Below are 22848 nucleotides of genomic sequence, written 5' to 3' on the forward strand. Positions count from 1 at the left end.
TCCACCTAGGTATACGATCCACCCAGATAGGGATCGTCTAGTGATGGGACAAGCCGCCCAATCCGAGTCACACCATCCTGTTAGAAGCAAATTAGTAGCACTTTTCAACAAAATACCTTGGCCTGGAGTACCTTTTAAGTAACGGACCACCCGTAATGCAGCCTCCCAATGTTCGACTCGAGGACACTGCATAAACTGGGACAAGATGTGAACCGAGTAGGCAAGATCAGGCCGTGTAACAGCTAAGTAAATCAGTCTACCAACCAGTCGTCGGTAAGGTTCCGGGTCGGACAAGTGTGCACCTGTGGCTAACCCCAATCGATGATTTTGTTGAATAGGAAACGCGGAGGGTTTAGATCCTAACAAACCTGTTTCGGTTACAATGTCCAGGGTGTATTTTCGCTGACACAAAAAAAGACCAGATGGATTGCGAGCCACCTCAATGCCGAGAAAATACTTTAAAGGTCCAAGATCTTTCATTTTGAAACAGCCACACAAATATTGTTTAAACCGTCGAATTGCATCAGGTTGATTGCCAGATATGATCAAATCATCAACATATACAAGCATGTGAATACGTATTTCACCATGAACATAAGTAAACAAGGAGTAATCTGAATAGGATTGTCGAAATCCATAGTTCTTGAGAGCCATAGCCAGCTTTGCAAACCAACATCGTGGGGCTTGCTTGATGCCGTATAAGGACTTGCGAAGACGACAAACGAGATTGGGGTTGGAAGGTTTGAAACCTGGTGGTGGTTTCATATAAACCTCCTCACGGAGATCACCGTGTAGAAATGCATTGTGTACATCCATTTGATGCAGCTCCCAATTTTTAGAAGCCGCGACAGCGAGGAAAACACGAACAGTGGTCATTTTGGCCACAGGAGCAAAAGTTTCGGTGTAATCGACACCTGCTTCTTGGTGATTACCGTAGACTACTAGACGAGATTTGAGTCGTTCAACCTCCCCATTTGACAAGTACTTTATTTTATACACCCACTGGCTACCTAATGCCTTTTTTCCAGCAGCCAACGGTTCGAGTGTCCAAGTACCATTGTCTTCTAGAGCACGAATTTCTTTGTGCATGGAAGCTTTCCAACCTTCATGTTTGATGGCTTCCTTGAAGGATCTTGGTTTTGTTCCCGTGGTAACGGCTGCAATAAAGTTTTGATATCTAGGAGAAAAATTATCACAGTTTATATAGTGTGTAATAGGATAAGGCTTACCGGAAGACTGTGGAAGAGGTGTAGCGAGGGACGGACTTTGGACAGTAGTAGTATGAGTGACAAAATCTTTTAGTAAAACTGAAGTGAATTTCTCTCTCTGGCCGCGACCCATTTGTGGTGTAGAATCAGGTTGCGGATCTGGTGCAAGATCTGGATGAGCCGATGAGTTAGGAGTTTGTTGTTCATGGCCTTGTTGTACATAGGCTGGTTGTTCATCATCAATGAGGATGTCATGGTAGGATGGGCTCCTTTCGGCCATAGTAGCATCTTCATTGTTTGCTATATCTTGCATATCTACATATGGAAAGATGTCTTCGAAGAACTTAACATCACGAGAAACAAAGAATTCCCGAGTATCTAAATCAAATAATTTCCATCCTTTCTTTCCAAATGGGTATCCCACAAAGATACACTTCCTACTTCGACTACTAAATTTGTCCCTCTTGGCTTGCTGGTTATATGCGAAACAGAGACACCCAAATGTTTTAAGAGTGTCATAAGAGGGCAAAGTGGCATATAAAACCTCATAAGGAGTTTGTGAATGTAAGATGGTAGATGGGGTTCGGTTGATCAAGTGGGCAGCACAAAGAACCGCTTCCCCCCAAAAATAAGTGGGTAACTTAGCTTGAAACAATAATGCTCTAGCCACATTTAAAAGGTGCCTATGTTTTCTTTCCACTCGTCCATTTTGTTGAGGGGTACCAACACAAGATGTTTGAAAAATAATGCCAACATTGGAAAAATAGCTAAGTAAACAATTAAATTCTGTTCCATTATCGCTTTGGACAATTTTAATTTTTTGAGAAAATTGTCTTTCAATCATTGAAACAAAAGACATGAACATTGAAAAAACTTCTGTTTTATCATTTAGCAAATAAACCCAAACCGCACGTGAAAAATCATCCACTAATGTCAAAAAATAACGAGCACCACAAGAAGAAGAAGTTTTGTAAGGACCCCACAAATCACAGTGTACCTTTTCAAATATCCTAATTGTTTTATTCTCACTCAACTGAAAGCTATCTCTAGTTTGCTTGGCTTGAAAACATACTTCGCAAGCATTATTTAAACTACCCTTACTGTTACTACTACCAACCGGGGAAAGCATCTTTATCACCTTCTCAGATGGATGTCCCATTCTCTTATGCCAAAGTTCCATGGTTGATACTGCCCCATTGACTGACACATGAAGTATAGAATCACCCTTCTTGAAGTAGTAAAGTCCGTCCCGTCTAACACCCATTCCAATCAGCTTCCTCGAACGGTCCTGTATTGCACACATATGTGAGTTAAAAGCAGCGATGCACTTCATGTCATCATTTAATTGTGAGACAGATATTAAGTTGCAATTTAATTTTGGAACTAAAAGAACATTTTTAAGAATTATTTTGTCGGATAACCGAACTCTTCCTGAATGAGTTCCAATCACCCTTTTTCCATTTGGTAAACCCACAAGACGTCCTGGGATTCTTTCAATATCCCTCAGCCATGAAGCATCGCCTGTGACATGGTGCGTTGCACCAGAATCAATTATCCATAATCGTTTATAGAACTCACCATTGAGACGTTGATCTAGTATTTTTGCATTACCCATTAAGGTTGTCAAGGTTTTCCATTGTTCTGCAGTGAACAAAAGCGGAGAAGAAGGTTCCTTGCTACTGTCAACAGAAGCACCAACATGGTTAGAGCTGGTGGCATGAACTCAAGTCCCCCTGCCTCTGCCGGCTGTCCTTCCTCTACGGTTGCTAGAGTTGGATTTGCTCCTATCTTCCCACCAATCCGGATACCCCACGAGTTCGAAACAACTTGTAGCTTCATGCCCGGTTTTTTTGCAATGAGTACATGTTAGATGTGATTTATCAATTCGTTCACGAGTTCGTCCCTTTGCCTCGCTAGCACGAACTGAAAATCCCAACACTTCAGGGGGTTTTTCTTCTATCACACTCTTAGCTGTTCGAACTCTTTCATCTTGAACAACCAATTGGAAAGCTTTATCTAGCGAAGGAAGCGGGTCTTGGGAAAGGATACTTGTACAGAGAGCAGCAAAGTAATCAGAATTCAAGCCCATAAGAAATTTATGTAGCATGTCGTTATCCCTCCTTGTGGCATGGAGAGTTCCTGCTGTACAACTCTCACAACATGTACAACTTATGATAGGTTCGTGGTTGTGAAGTTCTTCCCACAAACCTGTCAATTTCCCAAAATATTCCGCCACAGTCATGTTCTTGGCCTGTTCGCATTTGGCTACAGCTGTCTTTAATTGTTGAATTCTAGGCCCATTTACAACAGCATACCGAGATTTCAATGTGTCCCATTTACATCCAGGATACCAACATCGCATTGATGGTGTCCCAATCTGCCTTTGTGCAAGGGGGTTCTGGACTTGTGATCGTTCCATCCAAAAATCCGTACTTTCGGCGTGCCTCCAATGCAGTACGAATGTCTCCGGCCCAATCGTCATAATTGTCACCACGCAATTTTGTTGGCGTGATAAAATCGCCTGGCCGATCTTGAGGTCCAAGATAAAAAGGTGAGTTGGCTTCAATCTTTGTCGGTGGCGGTGTTGCTCCGCTTGCTCCCCCCGTCATGTTTTAGGGTTTTAGGGTTTTTACAGCTCTGATATCATGAACAAATATGGCTCAAAAATCAATCGACTGATTCATTTAGTTTGTTTTGTATATATACATGATACAGTGAAGATAAACTCTAGAGCTAGCCTCTAACAGAATACAAATTCAAAATAAGAGATAAACTATGAGCCTAACTAGATAATATCAATACTAATTCTTGAAATCTTATCCTCGAGCCTTTACAGTTAAACAACGTATATAATTAATTTTTATGAAACTAGAATTAAAAGCCTATGACAAGAACCAAAATGAAATATGACTTATACATTTGCCGTTGACTAATAAAACCAAAAAATCGAATTGACATCAGACAAAAACCAGCTCTCTGTATATTGGTTATGCTATGGGTTATAGAGTTTTTAAAAAGGCAGTTATCGATTACGTGTTCTCAGTTCTAGAGTTTTCACAAAAATCAATTCTCCTGTATCACATCGAAAGCAAACCGGTCTATTTTATAAAAGAAATTCATATTTGAAACAACATATTGTTAATTATATTTATGTGTTGTTTATAAATCTAGAAAACCGTAAATTTATATTTAGTTCCCTAAATTTATATTTAGTTCAGTATCCAATATAGGATCTGAAACTACTTTATAACCGTTACCAGACAAATACCGGTCAAGTTTATATTGGTGTAGTTTTCGATCTTTTTGGCGCCATTTCACGTCAACGTTTTAAAAACAAGTTATCGTTTCTCCGGTATTGTTAACCACCAACTGCCACAAATAACCGTCACCGGAATTCCTATAAATACAACTTCCATTTCAATCGTCTCTCTTTGCACTCCCATTCTTTGAATCCGAAAAAGGCTACACATACACAGACAACAATGGCAGATGATGGCACCACCGCCCGTCAACAGGTTGACGCCGGTGGCCATGCAAACGCACGTCCAAACTCATCCACCCCTCCTCCATCTCCCTCCCAAACTCCAAGAAGACCACGCCGTGCCGGAGCCACTACACCGTCAAAGCTTTCCCCGGCGGCCTCTTCGTCAACAACTCATCCACCGCCACCAACACCAACACCGCCTACCCCTTCTGCCGACCGGATAATAATAGGCACTGCAAGAAAGTCGGTGATCTGCCCGATTTGCAAGAAAGATATGTACCATGAGAAGGCGTTGTGTGGCCACATCCGGTGGCACACACAGGAGGAGAGACTAGCGGCGAGTAGGGATATTGCCAGGGCGCTTTCTGCCAACTTTGTTTCTGGGCAACGCGGCGATGGAGAACAAGGGCCGTCTAAGCGGTTCAAACTCCCGGATCTTAACCACCCACCACCGCCGGAGGACGACGAGGGTGCCTGATCTGATCATGATTTACTTTTCGGGGGGCGTGCATGCATGCATGTGTGTGTAGCCTTTTTAAAATAATATTATATGCATGGGAGATGCATATGTAGTGTTTGTTTTTTATTATTAGTTTAATAATGTGGCCAAAACTCTATTATATATTATATTGTGTATATGATATATGATCTAGGCCATGTAATGCTACATCACATCAAGGATATTATTCCTTGAATTTGATTTATATATTTGTTTGCCATATATATGTTTTCGTCTTCTTCGATAGTACTGTTATTTCGTATATATATCGATTGTTTTAATGCAGGATTTTGACTAGGAAAATCAGAATGTGGAGAAGTTGATGATCATTTATCTTGAATACACTGGATAAGACAACTTGGATAGAAGAAGTGTAAGAAATTAACTTTAATTCCTCAGTTTTTAATTATTTGTTAATTGTCTTGAAATTTTTTCTGATAAGGATATTGTAGGCTTCTTATTAGCAAATATATTTTTTATTGATTTGTTGATTACAACATTTTATTTATATATTCTTATCAACTCATTGTTTTTTCTAAAATAATATCCGATTTAACATTGCTTTACAAAACAATCCTCACTTCTTTAATAAGATATATTTTTAAAATATATATAGTGTCTTTAAAAAAAGTACAATGCTATATAATATGGTAGATTTTCAAATAATTATATATGTTTTAAATAAGAAGAAACAATATTTAGAAACATTTGGATTGAATTTAGATTTAGTCGAAACATTATTTAAAGAGAAAATGTTAAAAACCCACAACACAATCGAAAAAGAAACATAATATTATTTTTGCGCCTACAAACACCTTTCCATTTCTAAAACATTTAATATACAAGAGGTTATTTTTAGTAAAATGTCTCTAATAAGTTGTGTTTTTTTTTTAATAAAAACATTTATTAAAAGCTAGGACTTTTCATATACATGAAATAATATTAGGCTTTAAATTGTCACAAATTTGATATAAGTTTGTTTTCAATAAACGAGAGAACTTTTTAGTATGTATTAATTATGAAAAGTCTCCAAAATTAATATAGTAATTTTCCCAATTATCAAACCATTATAAATTACATTTTTCGACATTTACCATTGAATAAGTAAACATTTTAATTTTTCGTCATTTTCCCTTAAATAAATAAACTAGGTTTAAAATTTCAAGATGTAATTTTGCTCTTCAAAAGTGTAGAATTTTTTAGCCCCGTAGTATTGAAATTTAAACTTTTTTACAAAAGGATCGCTTAAGGCTTTACAAAGATCCAATTCATTACTCAAGAGTGTTAAAATTACATTTTTGGTTCAATGTTTTAGCATAATTACATACGAGGGCCTAATCTTTTGCTGTTAATTATATGTGGCCCCATTAACTACTAGAGCTGCTAAAAGTTATGAATTAATATCATGAGATTTTGGTTACCTTGATATATGGTACGTGGCTTCTAAAACTTATGATTTCAACATTATTTGAAACACTAAACGCACATGCCGTTGTTGCATTTACGATATGGCGACCAAATAGAAATTCATGAGACATGAATGAGTTGTAATGTTGTTTTGATGTTGATTTAAATATGTGGTGTTTGACAAAACTAACTAGTATGTGTAGGGGTGGACGCAAGATTCAGTAGTAGGTGTTAATGTCGGTGTCACATTTTATAATAGAAAATTTTCAAAAAATTTAAACTGCATACAGAAAAAGCAGTGGTTGCCGCTGCCACTGTGTGCACCCAACGAGAACCGCCTTGAATATGTGGAAGTTTGTAGTTGCTAGCTGTAGATAGAAACTTAAAATTATAGTTTTTATTTATGCATAAGTGTTTGCAAAAAATAATCGTTAATTTTTAAATATATAAAATTAGTCTACAGGCTAAAAGCTAAAAATAATTATTCAATGTAGCTTTTGATTTAAGGCTTTTTGTTTGTGAATGTTGTGAAAGGAATTTTTTTCGAACTTTTTTTTTATAACTAAAGGTTAAAACCTCTCAAATTAACTACGCCAAAACATGCAAATATATACTTATGAAAGACTTGACGAGTCAATTGAGAATATGATCGATTGTGATGCTTTTAATAATGGTAATTAATGTAATTTGTAAACTACATATGTTTTACAACTAGGTTAAAAAATGTGAAATCGAGGGTGTTAATTTTAAATAAAATTAAAAAATTAATTATGTAATAAAATAATATATCATTCATTTAGAAAACTTATGAATTGATATATTGTATTTTTTAATAACTTTGTAATTTGTAAGTATTTAATTACACAGTAATTTGGTGAGATTAATAGAAATTGTTGTTGTATTCATCAATTTTTTTTCAAACTTTACATTGATTTACTACGTCATGTGCTTATTCTTTAGGTTTTCTCATCATAACCTTGAAATTCGTACAATGGTGGTGTTTTACTTAGGATATGTTCCCTATTTTTAGTAACTTTGTAAATTGTAAGTATTTAATTACAAATGTAAGTCCACCTATTTTATAAAAGTCATGACTTTATATAATGCAACATACGTTTGAGTAATGTCAAAAAAAACCCAAAAAAACATCGAAATTGATTTGATATAAAACAAACAAAACACATCGGTAATGAAATTAACATAAAAAAAATACAATAAGTAATTATAAATTAATTAATTAATATGACGGATGAAGTGTGATTTCCTAAAAATGACTAAAAGATGATACAAAAAAGTTGGTTATAAGTTGCGAAAAGTTCCTTATAAACAACATTGGAAGTTTTATTTGTGAGTCTACCATCTTTATTTTAAATTGATAATTTTATTCATCTCTGCTTTGAACTCAAGATAAGGCAACATACAATTGCCCATGTGAAAAAACTGGATATTTGATAAACAACCCAACATTCGATAATGATTGTCCTTGACTCTTATTAATAGTCATTGCAAAACATACGGCCAAATGAAACTGTCTTCTTGTAAATTTGAAGGGACTCAAAGAAGCATTAACAATGTTCTGTCTGCTGCCACCCGGAACAATAGGTAGAATCTGTCTGAAATCTCCTCCAAAGCATAGGCGGATCCACCTTGGAGCCCGGGGTAGCCCGGGATACCCCTAAAAAAATTTCAGTAGTATAATTTTTTTGGGTCTCTCCCCTACGACAGTGCGACTCATCACTCACCCATTGCTCCATTCACCATCGGAGATAAATACAAGGTAGGTCACAAATCGTCTACTAACTTGGGTGTTTGTTACTGATGTTGACTGTTGAGGTTCGATACATTCTTCTACCTCCTTCAGACTCTTTTTTGGAATCCAAATGGGTTTTAATGTTGTTGATTTTTGATGTTCGACTGTTTAATTTTTGTGGCTGATGTTAGACTCCCCCGATTTTTTGCTATTCTCCATAAAAAAGGAGAAACTTCAACTCTCAACATTCCAACGAGGTGAACAGTTGCAACCCAGAACTCCAACTCCATATATAGGTATGCATATTCTTGATTGAATTTCATTTACACATATATAGTGTTTGATTTGTTGAAATCATGTGCTTATCAATAAGCATTGCTCCTAAATTTCTCATGTAATTATCATTCAGCATACTTTCTGTTTTATATAGGAAATTTGTAAACGTAATTCATTTTTATAAATAGGATTTTCCATTTCGTTTAAACATATATAACTGCATCACCCCTACAGACTTGGTTTCTATAAGATTAATGTACTCCATTTTACATTTAAATTGGAATAAACCTTGAGTGGATTGGTTGTGTTAACCTTAGTCTTTGTAATAGAATGTGATTTTTCTCTAGTATATGCATTTTGGTGCTATGAACCTCTGTTGGGATCAATAAATCATGAAATTACAATTTTAAGAAATGTTATCACTTTACCTCTCTTAAATTATGTAAATATGAACCTGTGTTCTTCTGTAGAAACACCATACACAAGAAACAAAGCAAACAATGAAAGATAAGAACACAATGAAAAGGGTATTTTAGGAAACTCTTTCTGTTAGGTTTTTTATTCAACTCATAAAAAAAACATTGTAAACATCAAAGCAACTCCTATTTATACTAAAAGAAAGCTAACAAACTAAGTTTACTTGCTAACAAATTTGCAGGAAAAGATAATGACTCAAATTCAAAAAATGGATATTTAAAGTTTGAATTTTGTGGATTATTCCAACAAATTGGAACAAATCTTCAACGGATGGTTGTATTTAGCATACTTAATGATTGAGGCTTTCTATTTGCTTAACTTGTATTTAGCATACTTAATGATGGTTGTATTTAGCATACTTAAAGTTCTTTGCTTAGACTTCTATTTGCTTAACTTGTATAGCCCTTTCTCATATAGTCTAATGAAATTGCGGTTTTTATTTTTTTATATTGTATATTACACGAATTTTTTTAGGATACCCCTTTACTTTGACCCTGGCTCCGCCACTACTCCAAAGACAGTAACTTTCCCTCCAAAAGGAATATTTGAAATGGTAGAATTTTCACACCTTAATACATCTTTCAAAGTTCGATCTAAAGCTTCAAATGCATGCTTATGGACCATAGGTGCTTCATCCCTAATTATCAAAGAGGCTTTTCTTAATAAGCTAGCCAGCTCACCATCTGGATTTATTTTACAAACATAATCCTCAGTAAGTTCAAATGGAAGTATAAATCGAGAGTGTGTTGTTCTATCATCGGACAATAATAATGAAGCAATATCGTTTGAAGCAACATTTAAAACAATATGACCATCAGATCTAATTGCTGCAGATATTGTCTTCCTAGAAAAGTTTTACCCGTTCCACCATAACCATAAACAAAGAAGACACCTCCTTTATTTTCTTTAACAACACTCATGATGTCAAGGAAAATGTGACGTTGCTCTTTTGTTAATGCAAGAAACATACGATCAAACTCATTCTTTATAACAGGAATGTCGTAATCTAGCTCCTCGGTGATAAGTTGATTGTTTGAAGAAGAAACTAATTCAACGTCTGGGTAAGGCATCTTTGTAAACTTTTTGAGAGTGGAGTTGTTTCGAATTAAAATTTGTTCTATTTCGAACAAAGTTAAGTTCTTAAGTTCATCTTTAGTAAGTGATAAGTCTGCACCAGAATTTTAAATTAATTATAAAATATAAAATACAATATTTAATAATATTTTTAATTATTATTTAATGGGTGTTGAATAATAATAATAAATTATTTTAAATAAAAATGAAGAATTATTTTTAATACCTGGAGCTTTGAACCTTTGTCATTGGTTATATAGAATTCCATCCGCCAAATATTCCCCTGTATTTTCCCAAACGGCCTCTGGTTTAGACATACTGTTACACATCAATAATATAGCAAATAAGAAGCGTAGATAAAAACCAGATCCAGAATGGCTTGCTTCTTTAATTACATCGATGTATTCCTTGTCATCATCTAATAGTCCAAGTGCATAACAAGCATCTCTAAAAGAAGAATGTGTTTCACCATTTACCGTGCGAAGTTCATCAAACGACGTCGGACCTTTAACTTTATTTAGAAGAATCCTTAAGAAATAAGCTTCACCAAGATTAGGTGAAACCGAATGAGTTCTACCACTGACTTTTCATACTTTCCTTCGCTTCCAAAACCTACCATTTAATTTCCAAACAAACTTTGTAGGAAATTCAACGTATATAAGTTCTTGTGCTTCGCTATTAATTGAATTACACTCCATCCAAGATGTGAACTTTGAAGCAGCAATAGAAGATTTGTCCAAAACATCGTTAATATCATCGTCTTCGCCATATACAATCTGGTGTTGATTAGGAAGATGAAAAAGTAGTCTCACCACAGAAGGATATCTGTAATGAACATCATATTTAAAAATTTGCTATGATGATTCACATGCAGATAAATATCTACAATCGTAATATTCAGCTATTTCATCGACTGCATCATTATTTTCACATTCATTGTTGGTTCGTACAATAACAACTGTAGCTCTATCAGGACCCTTGTTTATGTATTTAAACAAATATTTTATAGAAGATCCCTGATTGCACCATTCAACATTAATATGTATGATATCTTTTCAATAGATATTTGTTGTAGGGGACAACATTTCTATTATCCAACTTGACACCCGATTTTTCTAGAAAATGACCATCATTTATTCTCCTATATAACGGAAAACTATTTTGATCAATAGAGGTATGATTACAAAATTGTTTTGGAAAGTTTTTAGAGCACTTTTTCTCCACCATGCATGGACAATTGATATTTTCAGCTCCACATGGACCATGAATCATGAACTTATTGACAAGTGAATACAATTCTGGATCTTCAATTTTGTCTCGTATCTCGGCGGAAATTATCGGATCAATAAATTCAACAGTGGGTAGCTTGTAATCAGAATGCATAAATAGACATATATGACTATGTGGCAAACCTCTTTTTTGAAATTTAATGGTATAAACATCTACAAAATATTTTGCAAATAAAAAAATATGATTAGACTTTCAAAACATATAAAAATATAGTATAATAAGAGTAATGTTTTATCAATAATGAAAAAACATAATTTTAATTACATGCTTGAACTTTACCGAAAATGTGATTCTCCCTTAAGTCTTTAATAAATGCATCAAGCTTGATCTTGAACAACCTACATAGTATATCAGACCTGTCTTTTGGTTGAAGTGAAGTATCCTTAAGAAACCTTTTAATTTATGGCCATTTGGGATTACACGTAAATGTTATGAAGAAACCCGGATATCCAAACCATTTACATAGTGACATGGCATCCAAATAGTTTTGCAGCATATAACGTGCCCCACCAGAAAAGGAAGAAGGTAATGTGACACGGTGGCCGACTGTGGAGATATTAGTGGATTAGCAGGGTATTATCAGAGATTTATTCAGGACTTCTCCAAGATTGCAGTACCCCTCACTCGTCTGATGAACAAGGGTTATTGATTATGCTTCCCGGCAGATGAAGCTGCATGAGGTTCATTATCCGACCCATGATTTGGAGTTGGGATCAATGGTGTTTTCTCTTAAGATTTGGCGGCACTATCTGTATGGGGTCCGGTGTACTATCTACACGGATCACCAGAGTTTGAGATATCTCATGGACCAGCCGAATCTGAACATGAGGCATCACAGGTGGCTAGACATGGTTAAGGATTATGACTGTGAGATTCTGTACCACCCAGGGAAAGCAAATGTGGCCGCTGATGCTTTGAGATACAAGATGGATAGTTCTACTGTTGGGAGCCTTTGTATGAGGATTTCGATTGATTCTCTATTGTCGGGTATGATTAAAGAGGCTCAGACTGTGGGAGTCAAGAAAGAAAACTGAAAACGAGAGCGACTCAGAAGTGCGATTGACAAGTTTTCTACCGATAGTCGTGGATTATTGACCCGATATGGTCATGTTTGGGTACCAGATTTTGGTGGGGTCAGACAGGTTGTGCTGGAGGATGCACACAAGTCCATGTTTTCGATACACCCGGGAGCCACCAAGATGTATCGAGACTTGAGGCTTAGTTATTGGTGGTCTTGCATGAAGTGGGAGATAGCCTGGTATGTCGAGCGGTTTTTGACATGTCAGATGGTCAAAGCCGAGCACCAGAGGCTGCATGGAAAGCTTCAACCTTTGGAAGTTCCCATGTGGAAATGGGAACAAATCACCATGGATTTCATCACCACATTACCTCGGACGGACAAAGGATTTGACGCGATATGGGTTATAGTAGACCGTTTGACCAAGATTGCCCACTTCTTAGCCATCCGGGAAAGCTCATCGGCCGAGAAATTGGCCGATGTTTATGTGTGTGAGATCGTCGCCCGTCATGGTGTTCTAGTCTCCATTGTATCTGATCGAGATGTTCGATTCACATCTCGTTTTTGGCAGAAGTTCCACGAGGAACTGGGTACTAGGTTGTATTTTAGCACTGCTTATCAGCCGCGGACTGACGGCCAGAGTGAGAGGACCATTCAGACACTTGAGGATATGTTGAGAGCTTGTGTCACAGATTTCAGTGGGATTTGGGACTCCTACCTTCCTCTGGCGGAGTTTTCTTACATCAACAACTATCACTCCAGTATCGGTGCGCTGGCGTTTGAGCTTCTCTTTGAGAGGAAGTGTCATACCCCTGTCTGCTAGGGAGAGGTTGGTCATAGGGTTATGGGAAGGATTGAAGTAGTCCTTCAAATGACAGAGCTTATTCAGCAGAACAGGCGGAGGCTGCAGACAGCTTAGAGTCGGCAGAAGAGTTATGCCGACAAGCGTCGATCTGAGCTAGAGTTCCAAGTTGGCGACATGGTTTTGCTGAAGGTATCACCCTGGAATGGTGTAATACGCTTCAGGAAGAGGAGAAAGTTGGGTCCCCGGTATATTGGGTCATTTCGAGTGATTGCTAGGGTTGGCAAGGTAGCTTACAAGCTGGATTTGCATGAGGAGCTCAGTCAGATTCACAACACCTTTCACGTTTCGTAGCTTTGGAAGTGTGTGGCTTATGAATCAGTGGTTGTTCATTTGGATGATGTTCAGGTTGATGATCGTCTGAATTATACTGAGAGACCAGTGACGATCTTGGATCAGAAGATGAAGGTCTTGCGCAACAAGGTGTTGTCCTTGGTAAAGGTTCAGTGGCAGCATCAGAAGGGTTCCGAGTGGACTTGGGAACCTGAGGCGGAGATGCGGGAGCATTACCCTGATTTGTTAACATCAGTGGACTTCAAGGACAAAGTCTAGTTCAAATGGGGGAGAATTGTAACATCCGGTCTAGATATAAATCAACTTTTATGTAAAAATCTTAATTGGAGTGACTACGGCGTGGTGGAGCATCACCACAACGTGGCGGAGCATTTTGTAATCGCGGGTGTTAAATGACCAACACGACGTGGTGGCCTGTAACCACGGCGTGGTGGAGTTTTAATGAGAAACCCTAATCTCCGGGGTTTACGCCCATATTTAAGGGAATGTGATGGCTAGGGTTGCTCACCCTCAGCCTCCATCACACTCTCTCAGCTCTCAAGAAACCCTAGCCTCTAACTTGCCTTTTTGAGCCTTTGGTGTTGATTTTTAGGCATTATAAGAAGAAGAAGGTGACGTTTGGGCTTAGATTCAGCAAGGAACTTTTCTCACCTTCTTGTTGTGCATCTTCTGGACTTTGGTAAGTCCTCAAGTTCCATGTGCATAGATCAAGGTTTCTAAGCCTTTTTATTCATGTTGGGACTTATTGGAGTGTTGGTTTCCCATAAAGGTGCCACCTTTATGGATCCCCAGAATCCCTTTGTGGTTAAGAGTGTTGGATCTGGAATTTCTTAGAGTTTTGAACTCTTGAGTGTGATCTTGGCCCTTTGTTATTCTATCTTGACCTAGTTTGAGATCAAGACATGCATTGCACATGCATGTCTATAAAAAACCATTTTTATGGTTCATTGGATGAGAGAATGCCTTATGGGAAGTTTGAATGGTTGGCTTGATAGATTAAGAGCTTATTGGAATAAGTTGGTCTGGGCAGTCACCACATCGTGGTGAATGGTTACCACGACATGGTGGATGGCTGCCATGCGACTATTCTGTCTTCTAGTCACCACGGCGTGGTTGGAGCTAACCACGACGTGGCGACTGACTAAGTTGACTTGTTAACTTTGACCTTGACCAAGGTTTGACCAAGTTTTACCTAAGGGTATTTTGGGTATTTTGAGTGTTATTTGATGTTGGTCATTTCTTGATGAATATGTGACCGTTTGAGCTGACATTCGGAGTTGTACCCTATTCAGAGAACTTTTTCAGAATGAGAGGTGAGTCTTCCTCACTGTACTTGCGGGTCGAAGGCACCAATGTCAGTCCACTGAGTTATGTACCTGGTTTAAGGAGTATTGCTACTGATCTGTTAGAACTGAGTCCTGGTATAGGGGATGATATTATGCGATAATGATCAATAGATATGAATGTGAGTCTGTTTTCTGGCTATATGATTATCTGTCTGTTAAATATATGTTATATGTTATATGTCAACATAGTATAGTTGGGTTGAGATTGTACTGCTTCGTGCGGACAGTCAACGAACTCGGGACAATCCAACCGGGAGGTTGTAGGCCAGGGCAATCCAACCGGGAGGTTGTGGGCCAAGGTCAGCCAACCGGGAGGTTGTGGACCCAACATGCATTTTGTATATATGTTTGGTTGTACTATGTGGTACTTTGGGGGAACTCATTAAGCTTTGGCTTACAATTTCAGTTTTATGTTTCAGGTACTTTAGATGACCGGGGCAAGGCGAATGCGTGATCGTACACATCCTTCAACGATATGTTTGGGAAATTTTATGATACATTGATCTTGGGGATATTTGTATTTGATACTTGATTTGATATGGTTTTGGTTGAAAACAATGGTTCTTTTTAATTTAAAAATGAAAAATTTTATCGTGATTTTTGGAATGTTACATGGTAATTGTATTGGTCATGAAATATAGGCAAGAGCGTGCTTCTCTATGGTGCGTTATGATATAATGACATCTGATAGTAATGTATTATGTCTCTAAAGGAAAACTACCAATAATGATGTTAATTGATTTTTTTTGCTCCATGATGCAAAAATAAATGTTTCAAACGTTTATACGTTGAACAAATTTATAAAAGATGCTTATTATTTTTTCATATTTTGAAGTGATTGTTAAACATGATATCACCCTTGGAAAGAGATGAAGTTAAAAGAAGAATGTTTGGAAGTGAGACATATAATGTATATCTCGTTTTATAATTGAAAAATGAAGTACGTGACAATGGAATGAATGCCACCATTAATATATAAGAAAAAACTTGTGCATATAAGCAGTGACAATGCTCTAGTTTACCGTGTGGTCATGTAATGATTTCATGTTAATACTTAGGTTAGTCACACTAGCATGTTTAGCTTGTGACATGGTTCTCCATAGAGCGTTTCCAAGTTGTGTACCAGGAGAAGAGCATCATTTATCATCCCCTCTAAATGGTAACATTCCGACAAAGTAATGATCGTTATACCACCGCTGAGAAACAAACATCAAGGATGCCACCATAAAGAGTACGATCATCCCAATGAGATGGATCCATTATAAAACAATGCAATAGATGCCAAAAGAAAAGATACAATGTCCTTAATTTTCTATGTATGTTACCGGTAGATACTTCAAAGTTGGGAGCCTCAAGTAGCGATAGGCCTCCTAATAATTGCTCATAAAGTTACACCTATTTTCCTATGTTTGATTTGATTTCAATGAATAAATAAACCCTCACAAACTTACTCATTGTTCAGATTGCTCTTTATATGGAATCATATTCTATGTTTAGCTAACTGCCAAACCCCATCAATGGAGTCTAATGGTTGAGGTACGGAATTTCATATAGTTCAAACCATGACATGCACAAAATAACATTAGTGCTCCACGATTACTCCACATGATGGGTTCAAAGTGGGGCACTTAATTGGCAAGGAGGATATAACTTATCATAAACTCATTATTAATCAATGAGTGCTTATAATATTTTATTATTCAAATGCTTAAAATAACTAATTACCCGTGCCAAACCACAATAAGTCTAATAAGCAATCTCGAACACACCCTAAGCAATATAAAACAATTATATATAACCCTTACAAAAGTGGTAGAAAGTAGAGTTTCAAATTTGTTCTAATAAATAATTTCAAACTTGTTCTTTCATCAGAGGATTTTCGAAACATGTTATTCAAAGTAAATGAAGAATAGTGACCCCTACATACCATGCTTACTTACTAAGCAATATAATTCACAAAACTTACAACAAAAACGGTAAAAATATAGTTTTGAACTTGTTGGTGGGTTTTAAAGCTGTTCTTATAAAGAAACTCGAACTTATTCATCAATGAATAATTATTCACAAAACTTATAACAAAAACCTGTAATATTGTAAACAAGGTATGTACTGATATCATATTCCAACTTATTAGTAAGTTTTAAACTCATTTTATCTATGTATAAATCGGCTATTGTGCCCTTTATACACAATGGGATAATATTATACCTTGTTAGTGCTCAATGTTCACGACCACCTTTCATATCATCACAAACATAGTTTCTAATTACAAATTAAGAGAACTAAATAGATGATTTGAAATTGATAGGCATTTGACATTTGTGAAAAGTGAATATGTTATATAAGGGAACCGCAAAATTTGAGTCTGAAACTTATTGCGGAGTTCGAAACTAACCGATTTTCGAACTTGGTGATATTTTAGACAATTTATAAATAAATAAATATAATAATAACAAATTTTTTTTGTCAAATTAATGGATATTTATAGAACGTGGTATTTTTGTGATTATCCTTTTTTTAAACATTTTAATGACAATTTTTTATTATAACATTATTAGCAGATTACAACTATTTTTTGTCACACGTCAAATTGGATTATTGTTCAGTTTTATATTTTTTTCCGTTTTGATGTGCTTTTATGGGGACTTTAACATCAAAAGGAAATAAGGATACGATTGTATGATTTGTATCCATTATCTTTATAAACTATCTTTTACGTTGTCTTAGTATTTTACAAGCCCAATTTTACTTTATAAATCAGTGAAATCATATCATTGACAACTTTATCCTTTTTGCATCATTTATTTATATTTTTACTGACATGTACAATCTAATTAATAAAGAATGTCCAAGTTCTTAGATGAGAAACAATCTAATTAATAAAGAACGACCAAGTTCTTAGATGAGAAAGAGATCGCAAAACCCCAAGTAGAACAATCAATTTGGCACATTTAGTACAACTTGTTTTGGATGGGATGGAAAATTACAACATTTATATATGTCCATGAAGGCCATTTTGGAAACAACAATTCCCGATAAAATCACACAAGCAAGAAATAGCAATGTACTTTACACAAGCTTCTCCGACTTGAATATAGGAATAGATTGTCTAAGAAGTAGATGGTTTCCCGTGGATTTACCGAGTACATTTAAATCCTTCACCCGTTGTATCTCTCTTCCTGTTTTCATTTTGCAATCAACATTTAGTCCTTTTTTTAATAATATTTGAAATACTAACTATAAAATACTATTTTTTTACCTTCTTCCACAACTAGTTGGATGGCACGCCTCTCGAGGTCAACTGCATGTCTACTACATTCATCGGGAGAGAACGATCGGAGTTCTAGTATCATACGAAAGAAACGAACCACATCAGTGTACTAGAACAAGGAGGGCATTCACGTCTTTTGCACAGAAGAAATCAAACGCAACCACATGTCCCACCTTTTTACGTATGACATTCACTATCCTTGTACCACCTTTTCAAGTTAGGTGAGACAATGACAGTCCCACTTTTTCCAGTGGGACAACGACCTGTCCCACCTTTTTAGGTGGGACAATGATTGTCGTCTGTCCCACCTTTTTTAGATGGGATAATGTTTATCCCTTCTAAAAAAGGTGGAACTTCAGTTCAATTCCAGTCATCAATACAAAACTTAACTAGAGTAAAAATACGAAACTAACCCTGAAGATAAACCTCGTGATTTGAGCTATCACACTGCTTCAAATAATTTTGCAACTGAACAAATCTCGTATTCCAATGCTCCATTGCCGACAAATTAACAACACCCGATTGCTCATTCACGCCATCATTACCATTTTGAGGACTACTACGTCTTTTATCGCCTATATGTTCTCCATCGGATTTTCTACGTGCATAAACAAGATTATGGTTATTGACATTACTACCCCCGGGAGGACTCTTGGCTTCAAGGGTTTCGGGAGGTCCGGTTTTACTGTCATTTTGCACACTTTTCACATTTGTGTCCTTGGCGGCAACTGGCGGAGGATTTTGCACGTTTTTTACGGTTATGTCCTTGGTGGTAACTAGCGGTGTTGGTGGTTTATCGGGGCTGCTGCTGATGATGCTTGGACATTTTCCGAGCCCGTATTTGCTGAGGTTAGAGCTGACCATTTGTTCGACCATGGTGGATGACTTGGGTCAGGGGTAGTTTAGTAATTACCTGTTGAAACACAATGTTGATGTATAATTCAAGTCAACTTTTTATTAAACCTAATACTCTTCAAAATCTAACACTCACATTAATCTTTAGAGTAATTTAGTCCCAAACTATTTTTGCATATAACATAATTAGATAACAAGTAACAATTTTGTAAATGTAAAGGCATCATGTTTGAAACTCAAAAATCAAACCTATAATTTAATTTACCAATAGAGAAATTTAGAACTGGAGCAACTATATTCCCAAAGCCAAAAAAAAAGAACATAACCAGCTGTAGTATTATTCAGTTATTGATGTTAGCATTAACATAAACTTGGCTATTTTTTGTAAAATATCTATATCTTTTAATGTTTTAAACACAATTGCAGAATTTCAGCATTGTTACAGGTTGTTCTTAAACTGAATCACAATCATTAGTTTAGGATGGTTGATAAAAACTTATAATGATTTTGATTTTCTGATTATTTAGGATCAAAAGAATCAGATTTGCAAAACCATGAAAGGTGTTACTCTAAAAAACTAATTACTAACATAAATCACCAACAGGCCGAGATGATTAACCTTCTATAATTCGTCCTTGTGTTCCAAATTAACGGTTTAACTTACTTAATTTGATTAAAAGTCAATGACAAAATCACAAATGAAGCAATCGATACGATCCGAAAAGTATAGTATGTATTATTTACAGCATTACCACTCATCGTTCTCACAAAATCAATTACAGCCTAAGCCCTCACACAATGACAACCTTACGAGCTAAAACAAAACGTTATTTTTCAAACAAAAACCATATCGAAGAAGCACAAAGAAATCAGCACAACACACAGTCACACAGCAAGGAACAGAAATTACACCAAACACGAACTGCAAATTTGAGCAGAAAAAGAAACTAGAAGAGTTGATAATTACCGAGAATAAAATAATTTACCTTTTAACAAGAGATTCAACGCTGTAGAATTTGGGGGAAAACCGAAATTAAGAACAACTAGTTAACAAGCGAAGACCCTTGGAAGAAATGTGCAACAAGAATTAGAGCTGGTGTGGATATGGAGTTGGGAATTTGGAGGGAGGGAGTATATCATCGCCCACACACACACAAAGCTAGGGATTTCAAGCGGGAAGCAGCGACGGTGGGTGGAGGTTTTGGAGGGAGTAAAACGTAAAAAGCCTAAAATTATATAATCTGTGATGCGTAGACGGTGAAGTCTTGACAGAAAGAAAAGGGGTGTACATTTTGCATCTCCGATAGTACATTCGATTTTTTTTTTTCTTTAAATATGAAGATATAAGTTAAATGAATAAATTTATGTTTTATTTTTGTGAAAATCATATAAAAAAAAAAGTCAAAATGGTCGAGAGTTTTAATTAAAGATATTTTTTTTAGGACAAACTCCATAAAAACCATTAAATATTCATAAAAACTTGATTTTAACATTGTCGATTTGCCCTTTCCTTTTTGAGTTTTTTTATGACAACTACGAATTCTTTTTTTTTTTTTTTGAAAACTTAATAGATTTTATAGAATTTCTCTCTTTTTAAACATAATGACCATCAATTTTGTATTAGTATCAATGTAAAGTTGCGTTTGGTTCGTAAAATATTTTTGAAAGAAATAAAATATATCAAAAGAATTAGAATTTAAATATATTAGAAGCTTAAATGTATTTGGTTGACATGAAATTGTTTGGTGTGGTTTGTGTTTTGGTTTGCTTATTTCTCAATAGAATTGGAAAATAAATTTTGTAATATGACAAAAATACATTTTGGTGATTTTTGTAACTTATTATATTTTTTAATACACATGACAAAGTTTTATATAATTACAACCTTTTTTTTATTGAACTCTTCTATAAAATGTAAATTAAAAAAAAAAAATAACTAACATGTATTTTTTGAGCACATACAAATCAAAAGAACATTTTTAAATCGAAACAAAACGATTATATATAATAATATAAAGATACAAATATCATTCATTATTTTCGATCTAAAATTATTATTAGAAAAAAAATTTAACCACGCGATATATAAAATAATGTCTAAGTACAATAATACATAGTTCATAATCATATCACTCGTCCAACATTAACCTCATAAAATCCTCCTGATCTTTTCCTTCCAAATTCCAAAAACTTAACACGATTTATGGATCATGCATTATTTTCCTACTTGTTTTGACCTATCCAAGGCACTCAATGACATCATTTTTTAAATTTAAGGAATCACCATCGAAGTTTTTTTTACTTCTGTTTCTCCTAGTATTGTTTGATTCGTGCTATTCGCTGCTTTTTCAAGTTTTTCTCCAAGGACATTGTAACATCCTGTTTCGAGAAGTTTATTATTTCGAGATTGTAGACAATAAATGGATCGATTAAAGGCCTTGGGCTTCAAGAGAATAAGGTTTAGAGCTTATTGGATTTTGATAATATTGGTGTAATTTAAGCCATTGGTTTGTGTTTTGGAGCCAAAGGGTAAAATGGGAAAAGTTACATGTTAGGCTTCTTGCATGGATTATGATTTTTAGTTCGATATGTGTTAAGCCAAAAGTAACTAGATAGAAGTATGGGGATCGTCAATGCCTTTCTATGGATATAAAGATCGCCGAAAACGAAGTTGAAACGAAAAAGTTATGGTTGTTTGAAGTTGATGAGGATTTGGGTGAAAATCGTCGTCACGACACATCGAGAATTGCCACGGCACGGCGAATCGTTACCATGGCACGACAATTAGTCAGGCCTAATCCCATGATTTTAGGGTTTTCAACGTATTTAAACATAAGGTTCCGACTTTTTGGCCATTTTATCAGCCTCCATCACTTCTATAACCCCTTGGGAGAAACCCTAGCCTCCACCTTCAAGATTTGAGTTTCTCCTCTTTCCTCTCTCTTCTTTTGGAAGCTTTTTATGTTATTTTGATGAAGTTTAAAGATCAAGAAGGTTCTTTTGGTTGCAAGGAATGATGCTTCCAGTTTGGATTCATCATGTAACATCCCAAAAATCATGACCAAAAATTTCTTTTTAAAACATTACTAAACCATAGTATCAAATCATTTCAAACATACTAGAAGGGTTATATAACAAATCAGAGTATCTTTTCAAAACACTTGTCCATTTTATCAGAGTAAACATCCCAAGCTAAACTTATTTGTGGTGTGTGTGTGTGCCATACGATCACCCCGAGCTCTTCCCTCCGCTACCGGAAGTACCTGAACCAAAACTGAAAACCGTAAGCACGAAGCTTAGTGAGTTCCCCAACCTACCACATACCACATACATAACCACAAACTGGGCCTTGCCCACTGCATCGGGCCCTGCCCGGCATCGGATCGAAGTCTGGACTAACTTGGGCCCCGCCCGGCATCAGGCCCAGCCTGGCATCGAGCCCCTCTCGGTATACAGATATGTTCTCTTAGGCCCCGCCTGTCTCTGGGCCTCGCCCGCGACTAACAAATACAAGCATATAACATAACACATATCATAAAGCTAAACATACTCTGTTACACCCCAAAACCGGAACGGCGGAATCGTTCAGGGGTGGAGGACGTCATGTTTAGTATCACAAGATATGTATACAGTAAGCAAGTAATGAACAACCATTTCATTTAGAAAGAAAGTGTTTACAATGTGTGTGTTCACAAAACATAGAATTCATAAGCAAATAACAAAACAAGACTTGAAGC

General features: G+C 36.0%; 3 protein-coding genes across 3 annotated transcripts; all 3 read right to left on the bottom strand.

The window, feature by feature from the left end:
• Positions 1–2931: 2931 nt before the first annotated feature.
• On the bottom strand, positions 2932–3690 carry LOC145131262 (uncharacterized). Its single transcript, XM_079065978.1, has one exon. It carries the CDS (start codon positions 3688–3690, stop codon positions 2932–2934), a length of 759 nt encoding a protein of 252 aa, XP_078922104.1.
• Positions 3691–9584: 5894 nt separating this feature from the next.
• On the bottom strand, positions 9585–11558 carry LOC145131264 (uncharacterized). The gene is made up of 6 exons (XM_079065979.1): positions 11470–11558; positions 10812–11000; positions 10540–10703; positions 10416–10493; positions 9961–10269; positions 9585–9784 (listed from the first exon to the last, which is right to left on the bottom strand). The coding sequence occupies exons 1-6, from the start codon at positions 11556–11558 to the stop codon at positions 9585–9587; spliced, it is 1029 nt and encodes a 342-aa protein (XP_078922105.1).
• A 6330-nt stretch (positions 11559–17888) lies between these two features.
• LOC145129106 (uncharacterized) lies at positions 17889–20343 on the bottom strand. Its single transcript, XM_079063855.1, has 4 exons — positions 20098–20343; positions 18670–19169; positions 18245–18328; positions 17889–18164 (listed from the first exon to the last, which is right to left on the bottom strand). Exons 2-4 carry the CDS (start codon positions 19130–19132, stop codon positions 18055–18057), a joined length of 657 nt encoding a protein of 218 aa, XP_078919981.1. The 5' UTR covers positions 19133–19169; positions 20098–20343; the 3' UTR covers positions 17889–18054.
• Positions 20344–22848: the final 2505 nt, after the last annotated feature.

The sequence above is a fragment of the Lactuca virosa genome, chromosome 8 (assembly GCF_052849685.1).
Source record: "Lactuca virosa cultivar CGN04683 chromosome 8, Lactuca_virosa_CGN04683_v6, whole genome shotgun sequence".
NCBI lineage: Eukaryota > Viridiplantae > Streptophyta > Magnoliopsida > Asterales > Asteraceae > Lactuca > Lactuca virosa.